General features: G+C 34.8%; 1 protein-coding gene across 2 annotated transcripts in view; it reads left to right on the top strand.

The window, feature by feature from the left end:
* Positions 1–17,829, top strand: part of LOC120533861 (contactin-1-like) — a 388,538-nt gene that overhangs the window by 348,043 nt on the left and 22,666 nt on the right. For both annotated transcript variants that reach the window (XM_039760909.1, XM_039760911.1), the window contains one exon: positions 3,184–3,340. In XM_039760909.1, coding sequence (XP_039616843.1) covers positions 3,184–3,340 — 157 coding nt within the window. The remainder of the gene's footprint in view (positions 1–3,183; positions 3,341–17,829) is intronic.

The raw sequence follows: 17,829 nt of genomic DNA, 5'->3' as shown, positions 1-17,829 counted from the left end.
TTTGAATTTCATGGTTTGTTTCAATTACGACAGTATTTGTAGGACTTGTGTTGAAGAGACATTCGGCATCTGTCAAGCATTGTAAGCATACAACCGGTTTCATCGATATGGCCATGCAATATGTAACACAGAGAATGGAATAGGTAGGTGCCATCTCCGAGCATGGAAACCACTCGGTAAGTGACAGTTCTTTGATCGATGGTGATCACCTCGATAGACATGTTAATGGGGTACGATTGGAATGATAAAGGAAATGGGTACCTGAACAATGTAAAGTAAGTCTAAAATACCTACACAATAACTATAATCGTAATAAATGAACAATAAAACAGCGGAGAAGCCGTGGATTAAATAAAAAGGCTGTAGTTATCAGCAGGGAGACGTGAATCCCGTGGCGAAGCAAGGAAGGGAATGTAGAGACCAGAGCGACAGACGGCCTTATATAGGCAGGCAGCCAACAACGTGGGAGGCATTGGGATGGGGGACACAACGCTGCCTCACACGGTGACCGAGCTGCAGGTTATGGACATATATATGTGCGTAAGTAGGATTCAGTTAGTGTTGGGAAACCGCGTACCAAATTTCTTGAAGATGGGCCTATAAGTAACAAAGACCGTTGAAAAGTTCAATATGGCGGCTGACAGTGGCATCATACCACCGAAATAAGTACGTACATTGGTTTCGGTTAGCGCAGGGAAGCCGCCTACCAAATTTCGTGAAGATGCGGCCATGAATAAAAAAGTTCAACATGGCGGACGTTGTTGACCGTTATGACCGTTACTCGTAGAATTTTGAAATGAAACCTGCTTAACTTTTGTAAGTAAGCTGTAAGGAATAAGCCTGCCAAATTTCAGCCTTCTACCTACACGGGAAGTTGGAGAATTAGTGATGAGTGAGTGAGTGAGTGAGTGAGGGCTTTGCCTTTTATTAGTATAGATAATATTTATATTTTAGATGAATTTAGCTAAATTAAAATTTGAGACATTTTAGTTTCCAGTATTTACTATTGGCTTTCTGCCTACAGAGTTACCACCTGCTAAAATTTTTCTTTGTACATTTAAACACAAATAATTATTATTTATCAACTATTTTACGTCAATAAGTCAGTTAATTAATGATGAATTTGATTAATTAATTTTTGGCTATAAATATAGGTGAGAATCATCAGTATATGAGTGAATGTTAAAGTAGTGTTTCAGAATTACATCTTCTATTGGCAACATGTTCAATGAAACATTTGTTTGTTCCAATATGTAATTGCATTACCAGTAAATAAATAAAAAATAAAACCTCTTCATAGGTGCTTTATGAAATATATTTCAAAGAAGAGTCCAATCATGCTGATTTTACTTTTGCAGTCCAATTAATAAGCTGTTTTCAAAACTACCCCTGTAGAATGTTTCAGCACATTTTCTAGTTGGCATTCAGCAGGTCACACAGTTCATACTGCATGAAGAGCATGATAAAGGTTTGGGGTCCTAGATGGGAGACTTTCATTGTAGGGTGTTACTTGGAAAAAGGGAAATATGCGTTTAACTTCTAGCAGTTAATGGTGAAATTTGCAGAATACAGGATAAAATGAGTGGCTATCTTATGTTAAAGCTATTTTTAAAGAATGAGGACACACAGACATTTCCATTTTCTTGTACTGGGTACTCAAAGCACACAACTTATTTTCTTCCTTCATTATTTGCTTATTTGCCACATATTATGGTAAGTATGCTTACTAAATTAATCTGTATACTGTAAATGCAAAAAATGATCAGTGCTAACTATCCTAACTATTTTTAATTACTACACTTGTTCATGGTAGGATATGATGGTTACTGGGAAATGAGTCTACAGTAAACAATAACGGCAGTCTTCTCAGACACTAGATTATACTTTCTGTCTAAGCCTGTCAGAAACTGCGCACACCTTTTTTAACAGGTCACTCTTTTCATTAATGCTTATGCCCTTTCTAAAGTAACATAGGGTTAAGGAATTAGTAATTTGAACCTTCCTGTGGATGTTGTCAGTGTAGGTTATTAGTCTTCATTCTTCAGTTCAGCAACAGAGTTGATTGTTTGGTTAGCTAGTTATAGTCTCATAATATATAGACTTCTCAACATAGTGTGAGAGGTTACACTGCTTAACCCAACTTTTTCATATTACTCTGTTTTGCTTAAGTTCCCTGATAATCAGTATAATTTCCCCTTAGGATTAATAAAGTATCTATCTATCTATCTATCTATCTATCTATCTATCTATCTATCTATCTATCTATCTATCTATCTATCTATCTATCTATCTATCTATCTATCGAGGTAAAGTGTAGGCCTCTGGAAGGATTGCCTTGGCAAAGAAATATTTACGCATATGTTTGATGTTTCAAAAGCCACACAGTAGGAACTGGAGACTTGCCTCTGTATAGATGTATTTTATTCACGGACATATATTGCCTGACAAAAGCAAAAGCCTCATAATTCCTAAGGACAAATTGAAGTAACAAACATGCATCACTGTGATGTGCAGTCCTAAAATGATATTCACAAACCTTTAGATTAAGTGAACAGCAGCTACCCACTATGAAGTATTTAGTGTATTCTGCTCACTCTGACAATAATTTGTCATTAATAAATGCATGTACCCACATTTACAATAAGTATTGGGGTGCCTTATGCTTTAAAGAAGTTGTTGACTTAATCTTTATGTTCATTTTATTATATGGCTTACAGAATTATTACCCATTCTAGAACAGCACCTTTTAAATTATATTGGGTAGTGAAACATTGTGTGTGACACCAGATTTCTCAGTGTTATCAAAAAACTCATACTGGTAATCTTATCTGTTGTCTTTATGAACATTGCTACATAGTGTTTTTTTCTAAAATATAGAGTTATCTTTGGGGACATATTTATTTGGAGTTTCATTTTTAAAAAAAAATTGTATACATGTTGTACAGTTAAACATAAACTCTCTGAATTTAGATAAATATCTTTCGCCAAGCGCTCTTGATTAATGACTAAGAGAATTAGATTGTGAGCACAAGTGGACAAAACTAGATTTCTGGACAGTTATAATTTCAAGAAATCCCAACATCTATTTTTATTGTGGTTAGGGTGTGTAAAACATAATCTTCTTTTAATATTCCATACCTTTGCATTATTTAAACATTTCTTGTGTTGTTGTTCATTTCTTAGGTTTTGTACAGACAACAAGGGCAGCTTGGAGGGACATTGTATTCCACTGGTAAACATTTCATAGACATACCACTACATAAAGATGGAGATTATATTGTGGAAGTTCGTGCACATAGTGCTGGTGGAGATGGAGCAGTTGCCCAAGTCAGAATTGAAGGTAGGCATCGTCTTTATAGCATTATTTTTCAAATCTTCTAAAATTAAGTATCTGAAAGTTTAAAAAAATTTTTATGGAGTGCAAAGGGTACAGTTGAATCATTTACTTTATTTTCTGTCAAAGGGCTACATTTTACATAATATTTTCATTAAACTGTCAAACACATAATCATTGTCATTATCTAGTTTAATCATAACGTGTATCCCCTTACATTTTAAACACAGACATATATAGATCTTTTTTTCTTGACTTTGTTTGCATTTTTATACCTAGATTCATTTTTTTAGAATTTCAGAAGGTTATTGGATGGGCTTTCTTTATTTCCCTGCATTTATTTCAGTTGTACTAAATGTTTCACAAAGTCCCATTTTCAAATTAAGTATGAAGTAGTTTTTCAGTTAAATATATGAGACCATTAACAACAATATTCACATTAAAATGAGAAGCTATGCAAAGATATTTAGTAGCCTTTAAGAACATGCTGGAGAGTTATTCTCATCTCCTCTTAAACAGTGGGAAATAATGTGATTTTGTTAAAAATGACTGTGTCATGAATTATCCATAGGACTTGGTATGGCTCAGCTCATCCTACAATTTTGTTTACATCTTATTTTTCTATTATGATAATGTTTTCCAGCACTCCTTTGCTTTGTATTTTTATTTCAATAATAAAATTAATTTCACAATAGAAAAATATCACTTTCTTAAAAATCAGTTTTAGACTTAAAGTTCAAGATACGCATGTTCTGTTGCTTGGACTAATTCATTCTTTAGCTACAGTCTTTAGAATTGCTTGGAATAAAAAAAAATAAAGTAACACAATGAGATACCACAGGCGTCAAATAAAGTGGCAACTGTTTTTTCGTCTGTTGAGGAAGAATGAGAAAAGACAAAAAGTGGATGAGAAAGGGAAGGGAAGGAAAGTTACACACCACATGTCTTAAGGACTGATCTCAGTTGGAGAGGAAATGATGGAGAACCCGGACCTTATTGCCTGGAATGTCTGAAGCCCCAGGTCATCAAAAATATCCCCCAGAGTGTTAATACCTACGAGAGACTAATGTAGAAAATAAATGGGCTGTCCACCAAGGATACAGGTGGGGGGCAGAACTAGAGTGGATAGAATACATTTGTGGTTATTTAGAGCATTAGAGATAATACTGGCATTCGTAATTGCAGCCGAGAACGATTGCAAATGTAACCTAATTTAGGATAGTACCACAAGGTGTAAAAAGAATAATTCTTAATGGAGGGATTCATTAAACTAAATGAATCAACAAAGTTTAAGTCAGTGGCAAATTAACATAGAATAAGGTGGAATAAGGTTAGCGATGATGCAAAGAAGGGGAGCATTTTTTTAAACAAGAATTCATCAAAGAATTTGCATCAGTACCTAGAATTATTTCAAAGTCTTTAAAGTGAAGAATTTGATTAGTCAGAGATACCCAAAGTGATATAGCTCTAAAGGTCTATAGCTGCAGAATATAGCATATTTGGAAGTCCAAAACTTCGAGAGATTAGTGAAATCAGACACACATACTGTAGTTAACATGTTTTACAAGCAGGCGACAATATTTTTGATGCCATTACAGCATCTCCTAAAGAAGTTTTCATACTAACACATGGTTTACATATTGACATGAGTGTGTGAATTGTTGATGGCACCTTGAAATTAATTCAAGTATTTGTGGTGGTTACTATCAGTTGCACCCTTAAATCAAATCATATAACTTCTAGCATCAAACTCTGCACCAACTGCAGAGAATTGCTCCAGCCAGATGTTTAATTAAAATCCAATTATTTTGTTTTTGGAACATAATTTGTTTTAATGAGTTTTAGTTTATTCTCATTAATAATCATGTTATTAATCTTTATAGTTGATTTTTTTTTTACTATATTCATTGCCTTTAATTGCCTTTTTCTTAATCAGTGGAAATGCAAAAAACAAAGGAACCAACAGTTAAACCGCATATTCATATTATTTGAGTGATCTTGAAACAGTGAAGAGTTGTGGAAGACTGCTAAACCAGGCCAGGGTCTTACCTAGCCTGCCTAGAACAGGCCTCATCTAAGGCAGCCTGATCCCCAGACTCTATAGACATTCGTCTACCTACACAGGCTTAAAATGTGGATTTGGCTTCAAACGTTCAAAATATATCTTTAAATGTTCCAAAATACTCCACGAGGTAGAAGAGTGGTAAAAACATCTGATCTGAGAGATAGGTCTAATTAACAATAACTGTAATTAACAATGTTTATAAGTACTGAAATTTATTTGAAATAAACAAAAAAGAGGTTGAATGGGGTTTGCCTAAAATGCAACCCAGAGCCAACAGGTCCAAGAATGAAATCTAAGAAGAGAACAAACAACCACAATAAACCAGAAAATCAATCAAAAGCAATACTGACAATACCATACTCTATAAAGTTCAATGATGCTTTGATACTTTGACAGAAACTGTTTCCTCCAACAGAAAATAAAGGTGAAAGGGAGTCCCTCAGAAATGATATGGTGGCCCTGCTTCTTTGGGTTCCACCCACAGAATACAAGGAGTACAGTCACACTTAAAGTAAAATACACAATACATAATTAAACATTATTTAAACGAGGCAATAGGCAAGAATCACATCATAAATAATAATTCTAAACCAACACAAATATCCAATAAACAAAAAAATAAACTTAAGCCAGTGCAACGTCCTTGGCAGAACCATGACACTTGCATGGTCCTGTCCTCTCCTGTTATATTCGTAAAAAAAAACTCCTTCAACAAAATATTTGAAAAGAAATATGAGACCAAGAAACTGAAGGCATTAAAAGTACTTGTCTATTATGTTCAACAAATCATTTTTATAATATTTTCAGGAAAGAATTCAGGATCAGAAATGGATGAAGTGGCAAAATAAGAAGTATATCAGGAGATTAATTTGAGATTTTATTTATGTTTGAAGATTTTTTACAATGCTTTAAGAGGTGAAATTGGCATTTAACTAAGAAACTGTTCTATTACATTACCTTGATTATTTCCTTTTTGAATTTTGATTGTTTTTATACATTATACAGCAGTGAGTAAATTAAAACTCAAAAGTTCATCTTATTAGAATAACATCCAACCTCCTTGTTCTCTACTCATCTAAAGAGCAAGAAATTAGAAAATTGAATAAGTAATCTTTTAAAGATACTAAAGCATCCTAAAGGTTAGCAAAGGTTCAACATGCTTAGTTATTAAAGGACAACATCAAACAATTCTGCAAAATATCAAGAACATTTTGGACATTTCCTCAAAAACAAATTTGATTATGTTTATAAGTAAAACAGGTCATGCTTTTCCCTCTACCCAGATAAATATGAAATGTGCCAGCAGTTTATTGTAAGTTACCACAATAAATTATTCATGAGACAGTGATATCTCATTAGGTGTTGCCCCAATTAGAGTTACTAGAGATTAGGGGGTTAGGTATTATTGGGAGGTCACAGTTTTCTGAGAAATGAGCTAAATAGGGTCTGAAGGTGGGATAAAAAGTGAACCATTGAGGCTGTTACCTGTTCATAATTAGAAAATTGACACACATATACACAGTGGAGTCAGGAGAAATGCTTTTCATGTGCAGTTTACAGTTGAATTATATCATACTAGGAATACACTGATGAGGATTTTATTTTATGCATAGGTATTCTTTACCTGAAACTATGACTGAAACACCGCATTTCCAATTCAGCCTTTTATTTAGGGGTACATACTTTTTCCAATATTGTTATAGTTTGGAGATACTGAATGTGTTCATCACCGCTAGCCTGTATAGTATCCAAGTAGATATTGAGAGAAGATTAGGGAAGTCGACCAGGTTTCTTCTGTATAGCTGTATGGTGATGTAGGGTAATGTTTAAGATAATGTACAGTAGTTCAAATGATGGAAACATGTTGTCAATCTAAACATCCCGATACCTAACACATTCCATGTGGTACAAAATATATACAGTATAGGCATAGTGAGCGCATATTTCTGTCTTGTAAGGGTGCAATAGTTGCATCTCAACCTCAAAATTTCTCCTGCGGTGATTTCTAAATATGTGATGACCCTCTGGATTTCTTTATAGTTGACAGAGATTAGGACTAACTGAAGCACAGAGTAAAGCATACAGGGAAGAATTTGTTCCTCCGTGGCTAAGGTTTTCTGTCTTTGTAAATTGGTTTCATAATATGTGTATTTATAAACAGAAGTAGAAATTTTGGTAGCACAATAAACACAACCCCTGTTTCTACCACTTTATTCATTTAAATATTACATTTTTTTCAGACCAAATAAACAGAAAAGAAATGAGGAAAGAGCCAAAGTGTAGTAAAAACATGTTGTCAGTCCAGATTGTAATACATGAGCTGAGTTTACTCGACATACCTCCTGGGCCTTCTACAATTTGTACAGAATGAGCTATCCTGTGCGTTTCAGTGTATCATGAACAGAAAAATGCTGAGAAAATTAATTTCTGGGAAGACAGTAGTTAGTGGCAATTCCAGACCGAAGCTAAACCTGGCATTTATTTACTAGATCAAAAAACATTAATAAAACACATTAAAAAATAAAAAACAAAAAACTGTTCTTTCTTAATCAAGACTCAGACTGAAAAGCTGGCATGTTAATAAGTCTTAGAAGTGCTGTAATCAAGAAAGAATTGCATTACACAGACTGTATCATGACAGTATACCTTCCCAATTATCCTCACCCCTCACACACTCACAACGCTGTGGTCACTGCTAAATTATACATTGGTTACTCCAATGCATTCATGGCGAACTTCACATAGACAAAAGTAATAACCAATGCACTTTTGTGCCATTCATTTAAAATATCCATCCATCCATTATCTAACCTGCTATATCCTAACTACAGGGTCACAGGGGTCTGCTGGAGCCAATCCCAGTCAACACAGGGCACAAGGCAGGAAACAAACCCCAGGCAGGGCGCACACACACACACACCCACACACCAGGGACAATTTAGGATTGCCAATGCACCTAACCTGCACGCCTTTGGACTGTGGGAGGAAACCGGAGTACCCGGAGGAAGCCAACACAGACATGGGTAGAACATGCGAACTCCACGTAGGGAGGACCCGGGAAGCGAACCCAGGTCTCCTAGCTGCGAGGCAGCAGCGCTACCCACTGTGCCACCCCATTTAAAATATATGTCTGTAAACTTGGCCAATGGTATTAAAATTGATTCTACCCCTTTGGTAGGTGTAGAATTTATGGGAGTTTATTCTGAGGCAAACTAGTCATTCTAGATTTCTCTTCAATGATTGCAGTTTGTGCTGATGAATTCAGTGGGCATATTAAGGTAAAAACTGAATATGTAAAGAACAGGGAAACTTGTGTTCGAGACTCATGTGTTTAAGACAAAGGAAACTGGGATAATCAGCTGTAGAGTTATGGATATCCATTTTTATGTCCTATCTGAGGGTTCCATATTTAGGATGATTGTCACTCTAGCAAGCTGGCAGCTCAAAGTAATACTTGTGCCATGGAGTATATTACCACCTTTGTATCTGGATTTCAGTTTAATGAGAAGTATATTCTCAAAATATGAATATACTTTAATTTTTTAAATGTGCAGTACACATGTTACTTAAGGTACTGTAGGTTACTTAAAATAAACAGACTCACCTCTTTAAAATGCTTAGACAGGCACACACTCCTTAATAAATGGGAAAATAAAACCAGTCTGTTTCCATAACTTGATTTTCTTTCATGATAAAATCTTTCACTGATCCTGAATTATAACTCTTTGGCTTTTAAATAGCAGGCAGTTCTTTTGCATGTGTCTAGTTTTGTCTGCTTTCCTTATTTGTTTAAGTTGGCTTCCATTACCAAATTACATGCTAGGATATATTCTCTATAACATCTTAGATGGACTTTATTCAGAAGTATTTTACCTGCAAATACAATCATGTTATCACTTAAAATTTCTTTCTAAGAAAAGTAGCAAGTCAGGAAATCTAACATACCTTACTGTAAATGAAAATTATTTGTAGGATGAAAAAAGTATGTTGGAAGTAATTATTGTTTGTTTATTTGATTGTCCAATTTATTCTACATGCCTGTTCAGTACAGCTCAGTTATTTAAATGTCACAGTGTGACAACTGTGGCATAGCTTCTCTCTGGACAATGGACTTTTTCTTACTGCTTTACTGAGCACCTCATTCTCTTTTCACTTGGCAAAGAACCAATATTTAAAGGTTACTGAACTATGGATGACAAGGTGCTGTCTAGTTGACTTCCATTTCAGTTTTGTTAAGTGTGTTTTCAGATTCCATTAAAAACAGCAGTAATGCTTCCACAGCCAGATTCCCAATCCTTTTAACAAGTTGTACAAATGTAACACTGTTGTGTTTAAAATATGTAGTATATGTAGAGAAGCATACTGCACAAATGTTTGCAAGATAACTTATAATATAATATAATATAATATAATATAATATAATATAATATAATATAATATAATATAATATGGATGTGGTGAAAGAGGACATGAAGGTAATGGGTATAACAGAGCAAGATGCAGAGGACAGAAAGATATGGAAGAAGTTGATCTGCTGTGGCAAACCCTAACAGGAGCAGCCAAAAGAAGAAGAAGAATATAATATAATATAATATAATATAATATAATATAATATAATATAATATAATATAATATAATCCTGGTTAACACTGCTGCCCTTGTGTTCAGTAAACTGGTTAAGTGTGATCTTGCCTGCTATGGGAGAGGGTACATCTGAGTGTGCCCCATGGTAAACTGCTGTTCCACCCAGCGGCGTCATCGGTCACAATACATCTAGACTTGTTTTAGATCATGTGCTCAGCTGTAAAATGATTTTTACTAAACTGATGCTGTTGCTAGTTCATAAGTTCACAGATTGATGTTGAAAGCAGAATAGGACCCAGAACTCTGTAATAAAATGTTTGAATTGTAATCTTTATTTCCACCAGCAATTGGCTGCCAGACTAATTATGGTAGAGAAATTATATGGTGCTCAGAGATGTAATTTAGTAAAAATATTAGTTTTCTTTGATTATTATGCTTATAGTACAAAAATTTAATAGTCTGTTCTGTAACTATTTTTACTCTGGTGGTTTTCACAATCTCATAACTGGTTATAAATATTGATAGACAAATGCAAAAATGTTGAACACGGTTATATTTTATAGCTTTGTTTTCACAACAGTCATGATCTAAATTGAACATTATATATTTTAAAATTAATACATACTGTACACATTATGAAACACCGCACACCAAACTAAATTTGGATTTAAATTAGAAAGCATTTCACACAAAATCTTTTTTTGTTTTTTGTGCTCTCTGAGGAGAAGCATTTGCGTTTTAATCTTCTGTGAACCTCTTGCAATCAGTGTCCTCCTAGCTATAGCAACACGATTGATCAATGCACGTTTTTTTTTTTTCTTGGCACTTCCTGGACTCCTTTCAATTCTCTATATAATCATTTTGAACATTCTGGCTATAGTACCAAGATGCTTCGAGGCAACTGCTCTGTCTACCTTAATTAAGTGGCTGCTGTCTCTCTCTTTTCCTAATAACTATGTTGAGTGTGCAATTCAAATTGGTATTGCTTTTGTACAGACCATTTAATTTCTTGAGGAAGCTATTTCAAAAAATAAACTTTACCAATGTATACTGTGAAATTAATCATGTAGATGACGTTCACACAGCCTAGTAATAAATTGAAATTTTATTTTGTCCGACTTAAATCATGATTTGTTTTCTTTTTTATTAAATGGCTGGGAATTTAGAATTTGAATTTTTGTCTGGTTAACATTACTTCTTAATAAACTGCCATCATGGTACTGCATTTCAGACCTGATAAATTTTGAATATGTTTGGTGACTAAAAGTCCCATATATCAGGGCCAGTTTAAGTGCTTCAGCTTATTAAAAAAAGATCTTTATTTGTGTCATATTTTAGATGTAACAAATTTTTCACTAGATAGATAGATAGATACTTTATTAATCCCAAGGGGAAATTCACATAATCCAGCATTTTTATAGTAATAAAAATGAAAAAAATTAAAATAAAATTAATGTTAGCATTTACTCCCCTGGGTGGAATTGAAGAGTCGCATAGTGTGGGGGAGGAACGATCTCCTCAGTCTGTCAGTGGAGCAAGACAGTGACAAAAGTCTGTCACTAAAGCTACTCCTCTGCCTGGAAATGACACTGTTCAGTGGATGCAGTGGATTCTTCATGATTGACAGGAGTTTGCTTAATGCCCGTCGCTCTGCCACAGATGTTAAACTGTCCAACTTTAATCCTACAATAGAGCCTGCCTTCTTAACAAGCTTGTCCAGGTGTGAGGCGTCTTTCATCTTTATGCTGCCACCCCAGCACACCACCGCGTATAAGAGGGCACTCGCCACAACCGTCTGGTAGAACATCTGCAGCATCTTATTGCAGATGTTGAAGGATGCCAACCTTCTCAGAAAGTATAGTCGGCTCTGACCTTTCTTACACAGAGCATCAGTATTGGCAGTCCAGTCCAATTTGTCATCCAGCTGCACTCCCAGATATTTAAAGGTCTGCACCCTCTGCACACAGTCACCTCTGATGATCACAGGGTCCATGAGGGGCCTAGGCCTCCTAAAATCCACCACCAGCTCCTTGGTCTTGCTGGTGTTAAGGTGTAAGTGGTTTGAGTCGCACCATTTAACAAAGTCTTTGATTAACTTTCTGTACTCCTCCTCCTGCCCACTCCTGATGCAGCCCACAATAGCAGTGTCATCAGCGAACTTTTGCACGTGGCAGGACTCCGAGTCATATTGGAAGTCTGATGTATATAGATTGAACAGGACCGGAGAAAGTACAGTCCCCTTTACTGTACATAATACATTGTTGCACATAGATCCTTGCTTCATGTGTTTACTTAAAAATCAGATCAGTTCTATCCAATAGAAACACAATCTGATCCATCATATCCCCTGTGACTGAGGGGCCCATGAGTACCTGAATGTACAAACTGGTTGCTTTGACTGAACAATACAATCCTTAGACGGGTAACAATCAGCACATAATTCTGCTTTTGTAAATTTTAACTCAGTGATGGGGGTCAGTAATAATACTGACTAGTTTTAATATAAAAAAGTGTGTGGTTAGTGGTTTGCTTCATATCATTGCTTACTGCGTGATTGTAATGCATTGTCTACAGTGAACTAATAATGTAGCCTTTATGATTTGAATTACTAAATTGTGCTTCCTTTGAATTCACGTGGAATTGTATGTACGAGTGATGTTAATATGAGTGAAAAACATGGGTCACACATATCATTATTCATCTCACCCATAATTTGACATTACAATTTGCACTACAGTTTTAATTTGTTTTTAATGCTATTGGTGGACCAGAACGCAGATTAACTTAAAAAGACTTCCTGCAAGGACCAAACTTTGCAGTTTATCAGTTGACCATAGCATATGATGGGGATTTGTTGTTAGTGTGTTGTCTAAGCAGGAATGAATCTCTGTATTGTTCTCTGGCATCAGAAAGGTATTATTATATGTGCTTATGATATTTGTGATATATGATTGTTTTTTCAGCATCCATGTTGGCTTCTGGAACAAGTAACATACACTATAAATCACAAATGATAAAAACATGTAATACACATATTTTAGGACACAAGAGTCAACCTTTGCCCACCTACAAAATTGGCACCATACAATAGCACTTTCAGGATCAGGCACAAAATGTTTAAATGGCCCCTTGTACAGTTTATAACATCCTTGGTGTCTACGGTTAAAGCAAAATGTTAACTTACATTTTAGTGAGGATTAGCAAGTAGAAAATTAATAAATTTGAGAGTGTAAGGACAAGTGGGTATTAAAAGACATTGAAATCCAAACCTTTTTAAATTAAAAAATAAGCTTTAATTTCTTTCTCTTTTTTAGTTTGAGTTTTCCACATCAGTTCTTAGACACCAGCACTTCATTGATACAGATTGTTGGCAAGCACCTTAATTGACCAGTCTATCCTCTGTCAAACAAAAATAATGGGATAGAATTCATTGCAAAGAATTGAAGAAAACTCTCAAAACCACTCATAAAGCTAATACAGTGCCAGAAACCTGAACCGTGTAAGATGGTCAATGAGACTGTCTGTCACACTAGTGACATCACAGGTCATGACCTCCCGTTGTCATTTGGTAGCACTGTGAATAGCAACTACAAGCAAAGCAGCACAAAACTGTAGTGCCCATAAGGAAAACAAAATGGTGGCATGCCAAGACTCAAAATACTTTTAGCCAACTGAAAATGAGCCCAGATAAGAAAGCAACTTGCAAAATTCCATATTTAAAGAAACCACTAAAAAGAAGAAAAAAAAATCGGTGAAGTATGTTGGAATAATCGTAGGGAACAATTACAATCTGTTCATATTCACTCTTAAAGAATACACCTTTAAAATAAAATGTTGGCGTGTGCAGACTGTACATAGAATGTCCTTGAGCTGCAATTTAAAAACAAGACTATATAACTGGGATACAGAAGGGCAACTACTGTGCCTCAGTGCCACTCTGCTTAAATTTGAACTTCATGAAAATATAAACTCTGAAATCATACATCTTGTTAGTTCTACTTCTCACTAGCAACATTACCATTACAAATGCTCTTCTCACCCTGACATCTTGACCTGTTGTGCACTATATAGTGTTAGTGTACTTACAGTTATGGTCCCTGTCACTGACCCTTTCATGTTACTTTTCTGAAAAGGAAAAATGTTGAAAAAGCCAAAGACTGTTGATACAGAGTTTACCCTGTTGTGTTTCCACGCGTCATATTACTTTTTCATTCTGTGGTTAAAATAGGAAGATGCATCTCCTAATTGTGTTTAAACAGTCACCCACAAATGCGCTGCAAAATACCAGAAAAAAATGTTAAATACTTGGAATGGAACCATAATAACATATAACAAACATCTTAATTTCACAATTTGGAAATCAGTGGAAAAAGTTTGTCACGTGAAAAATAGTAACATTTATTCCTCTACAATTATACTGTTTACATTATCATCAGTAGCACCATTATCTTTGCCTCTAGGGCTATAGCTTTTAATGGTCTCACTTTCTCCTGACTGCTACCTTCAGTATTTTTTTTCCTTTACTTGTTCCCTTCTTCTTCTGGGTAAGCCTTTATTTGCAGAGTTTATACCAGTCTTGCAGTGGTTGTCTTGCTTTACAATAACTGTTCTCTGTGTTCTATAGAGTTCAGAACTTGTTTTCATTTAACTGGGGTGTCTATTTTCATTATTTACTTTTCAAATGTAAGTCCCAGTCCAGTGCAGTCTCTTCACTTCCCATCACATAATAACAGGTTCTGATATTTTCTCCTTCATACTGTACAAAACTATTGTGAGGACTACTGGAATTGCAGTGCTTAATATTGAAACTTCAGTCTTAGCCACTCTGAATGCACTTCATTGCTCTTATAAAAAAGCAATCAGTAATTAGCTTTTTAAATTAGAAGTTCTACAAACATTCAAATACCAGCTTTCCACAGTAAAGTCTCCCTTAAATTTGTTTATACTGATTAATGTTGACCGCCCCCACCTCTAGTATTCTGTCTACGAGTGTGGAATCTTCATTTTGTCCCCATGTTTGTGACAATTTTCTCCTGAAGGAATGCAGGTTAATCTGATAGGTGCCTGGAAATGTAAAGTGAGTGTGCCCTGGGATGGATTGATGCCACTTCTAGTGATGGCTCCTGCGTTGCTTCTGCTGCTTTTGGGCCAGGGTCTGACTCGCCAAGAGCCTACATCAGAATTAGCAGGCTCAGGAAAGGGTTGAGTGAATGAATGTTATTAGCAGCATGTTTTCCCAATCTTCAAACATGACATACTTATTAAAACACAAAAGGTAATATACAATACATACTGAGAGTGCAATCTCTGGATTTTTCACAACTTTCTACCTAATTAAAGTTTTTTTTTTTGGGGGTTTTTATATATTGTATATTTTATATACAGTACAGAAAAGGAAACTGTAAAAAAAGAATAATATTAAGAATGGTAAATGGTGGTGAGCTAAAAGAATTATTTTCAGAATTAAAATTTTACCTCACTGGAAAGCTTTATAGAGAAATTAGGAATTTGTATTTTTTTATAGTGCATTAGCTATTATTGTTGGCTTAGCTTTCATATGAGTAATAGTGTAAGTAAAAACGTCATTCTGTTATTATCAGTCAAAGTCATTCAGTGAAGAACATTTTCTCTTGTCATCAGCACTTTCATTTATAGCACTTTTAATGTATTTTTGTACATAGCAATAACACTCCCAACCACATTTTTCTTGATGTATTCGTGGAAAGGCCAGCACTGTAAGCAATCTTTTTCTAAGATCCTACAAAACACATTTAGTAGTAGATGTTTTTTTGATTGTTTTATTTTTTAAGAACATTATCATGTAAAAAATATAAAATAGTATGAATCACTTCCAACAGTGAAATGACAAATTTTTACTTGTACTAGGAAATAAATTCTACATCTCTGGGCTTTATATTAAGTATACAGTATAAGTAGTTCAAGTTCTTATTTCTGAGAAGTATAGCTGTTAAAAGCATTTCTCTTTTCTTCTCTCACAAATGTAAACATTTCCATTCTTTTGGTGCCAGTACTCATTTATACATAATAACCTTTCTGCAAAGAAGAGAGTATCTGTTTTCTGTTGCCACCCTAGTCATTTCTTCAGTAAGCTACTGAAAGCATATTTTATAAACGATCAATCTTTCACATCTCTGCCGAAACGTTTAAGCAACTGCTATTTCTGCTTGGCTCAGCTTTCCCCTTTTGTTCCTGAATTTTAGCCTTTTAAAAAGCAACTGGAGAATGTTGTGTAATTTGACAGTAAACAAAGCAAACTGGACCTGCTAGGAGGTCTACCTCAGATTAATCTAAGGTTTCACTGGTCTTGTTAGTAGGGATATTTTTGAAATGTTCAGAGGCTGTTGCTAAGCAAACATGTTTTAGTCTTTAGAAGGCAGATTACTAATAATTGAAATATTCTGTCGGCATGCACCTTTTGTTAAGATGCATTTTAACATTAACTAACAACTTTGTTATCCTGGAAAATTTTTTATTTGCTCTGATCTGTTATATAAAAATAGATGAAAATAGATTCACTCCAAATTAATTTAATGTGATCATTTTTTGAATATGAGGATCACCCTCCTGAGAGAGCAAATGAATCTTTATGAATTAGACATGCAGTTGAGTTGCAGTTGAGACTGAATTCATTTATTCTTAATGTTAAAGTATAGTCAGACAGTTCAAATAAAATCAGCTGTATCAGTCAGAGACACATCAAAGCATACTTTATATTTAGTGCTCCAAATATACAAGAAATGATTTTAAAATTGGTTTCAAAATTGTAGGTACAAAGATGTATTGATGTTTTCATTTTTGTTATGTTAGCAATCAGGTTCTGATTAAAATATTATCAAACTACTTTCAACAACACATTGTCCACAAAGTGTGATCCTTGTCTAAGTGAAGGAAATCCATTTTGTTATGTTTTTTTTATATGTTGTTCTTATCTTATATATAATCGTCTACACGTGGAAGTGTGTGTGTCTGTCCAGCGTGGAAGTGAGAGGTGGAGACATGATAAGAGCTCCGCCTCCGAGGAAACAGACAACTCAATTAGCCACTAATAACACAAGTGAGGCCAACACACTAACATCAGCAAACCGGTATCCCTTTTACTTTTCCTCCTACCGCTAATACACAAGCAAGGCGCGCACATCGCCAAATCGAATCCTCAGAAGAAAGACAAAGTCGCTTTTTAGTTAATTAGTCGGTGTTTTTTAGTCAATTATTATTTAACATCACCAGCAAATAGCTCTTCAATCAACCATGTGTATTTGGCAATTCATATCTGTGCTGGTTACCTTTCGGCCCTGAACAAGAAGCGTCATTTTTTTCAAAAAGGTGGTCTGTTTTTCTATTTGTAAAGGTGTTCAGAAGACCATAATTATTAGGAGCAGCTCATTAGCATTCATTTCAAACCTTATTAATAAAAACAGAATAGCTTTACTTTTAAATGGCGGTGCCAGTCAATGACTCTTTTAAGCGCATCCGATGGCAAGCCTAATTAAATGTATTTTAAGGTATCTGGATATGCATTTAACATATCTTAAAATGATATTCTATTTTGAGATATGTCAAAAAAATGAACATATCTTGAAATACATTCCTGTGCATTTTGAAGTAGCTCAAAAACATTTTAAGGTGTCCTAAAAACATGTCTGTAGTCATATTGAACTCTCTGAAATGAAATTCAAGATTTGTCATAAAATTGCCTGTTTTCAATGGGACTTCATATCTATTTTAAGATACCTTGTCTGCATTTCAGATAAATGAAAATGGACAGGAAGCTATTTTAAGGTATCTTGCAATGCATTTGATCTATCTGTATCTAAAAATGTATTTC

Source organism: Polypterus senegalus, chromosome 8 (genome assembly GCF_016835505.1).
Source record: "Polypterus senegalus isolate Bchr_013 chromosome 8, ASM1683550v1, whole genome shotgun sequence".
Classification (NCBI taxonomy): Eukaryota; Metazoa; Chordata; class Cladistia; order Polypteriformes; family Polypteridae; genus Polypterus; species Polypterus senegalus.
The sequence above is the reverse complement of the archived record's forward strand: the minus strand, read 5'-3'. Positions and strand labels throughout refer to the sequence as shown.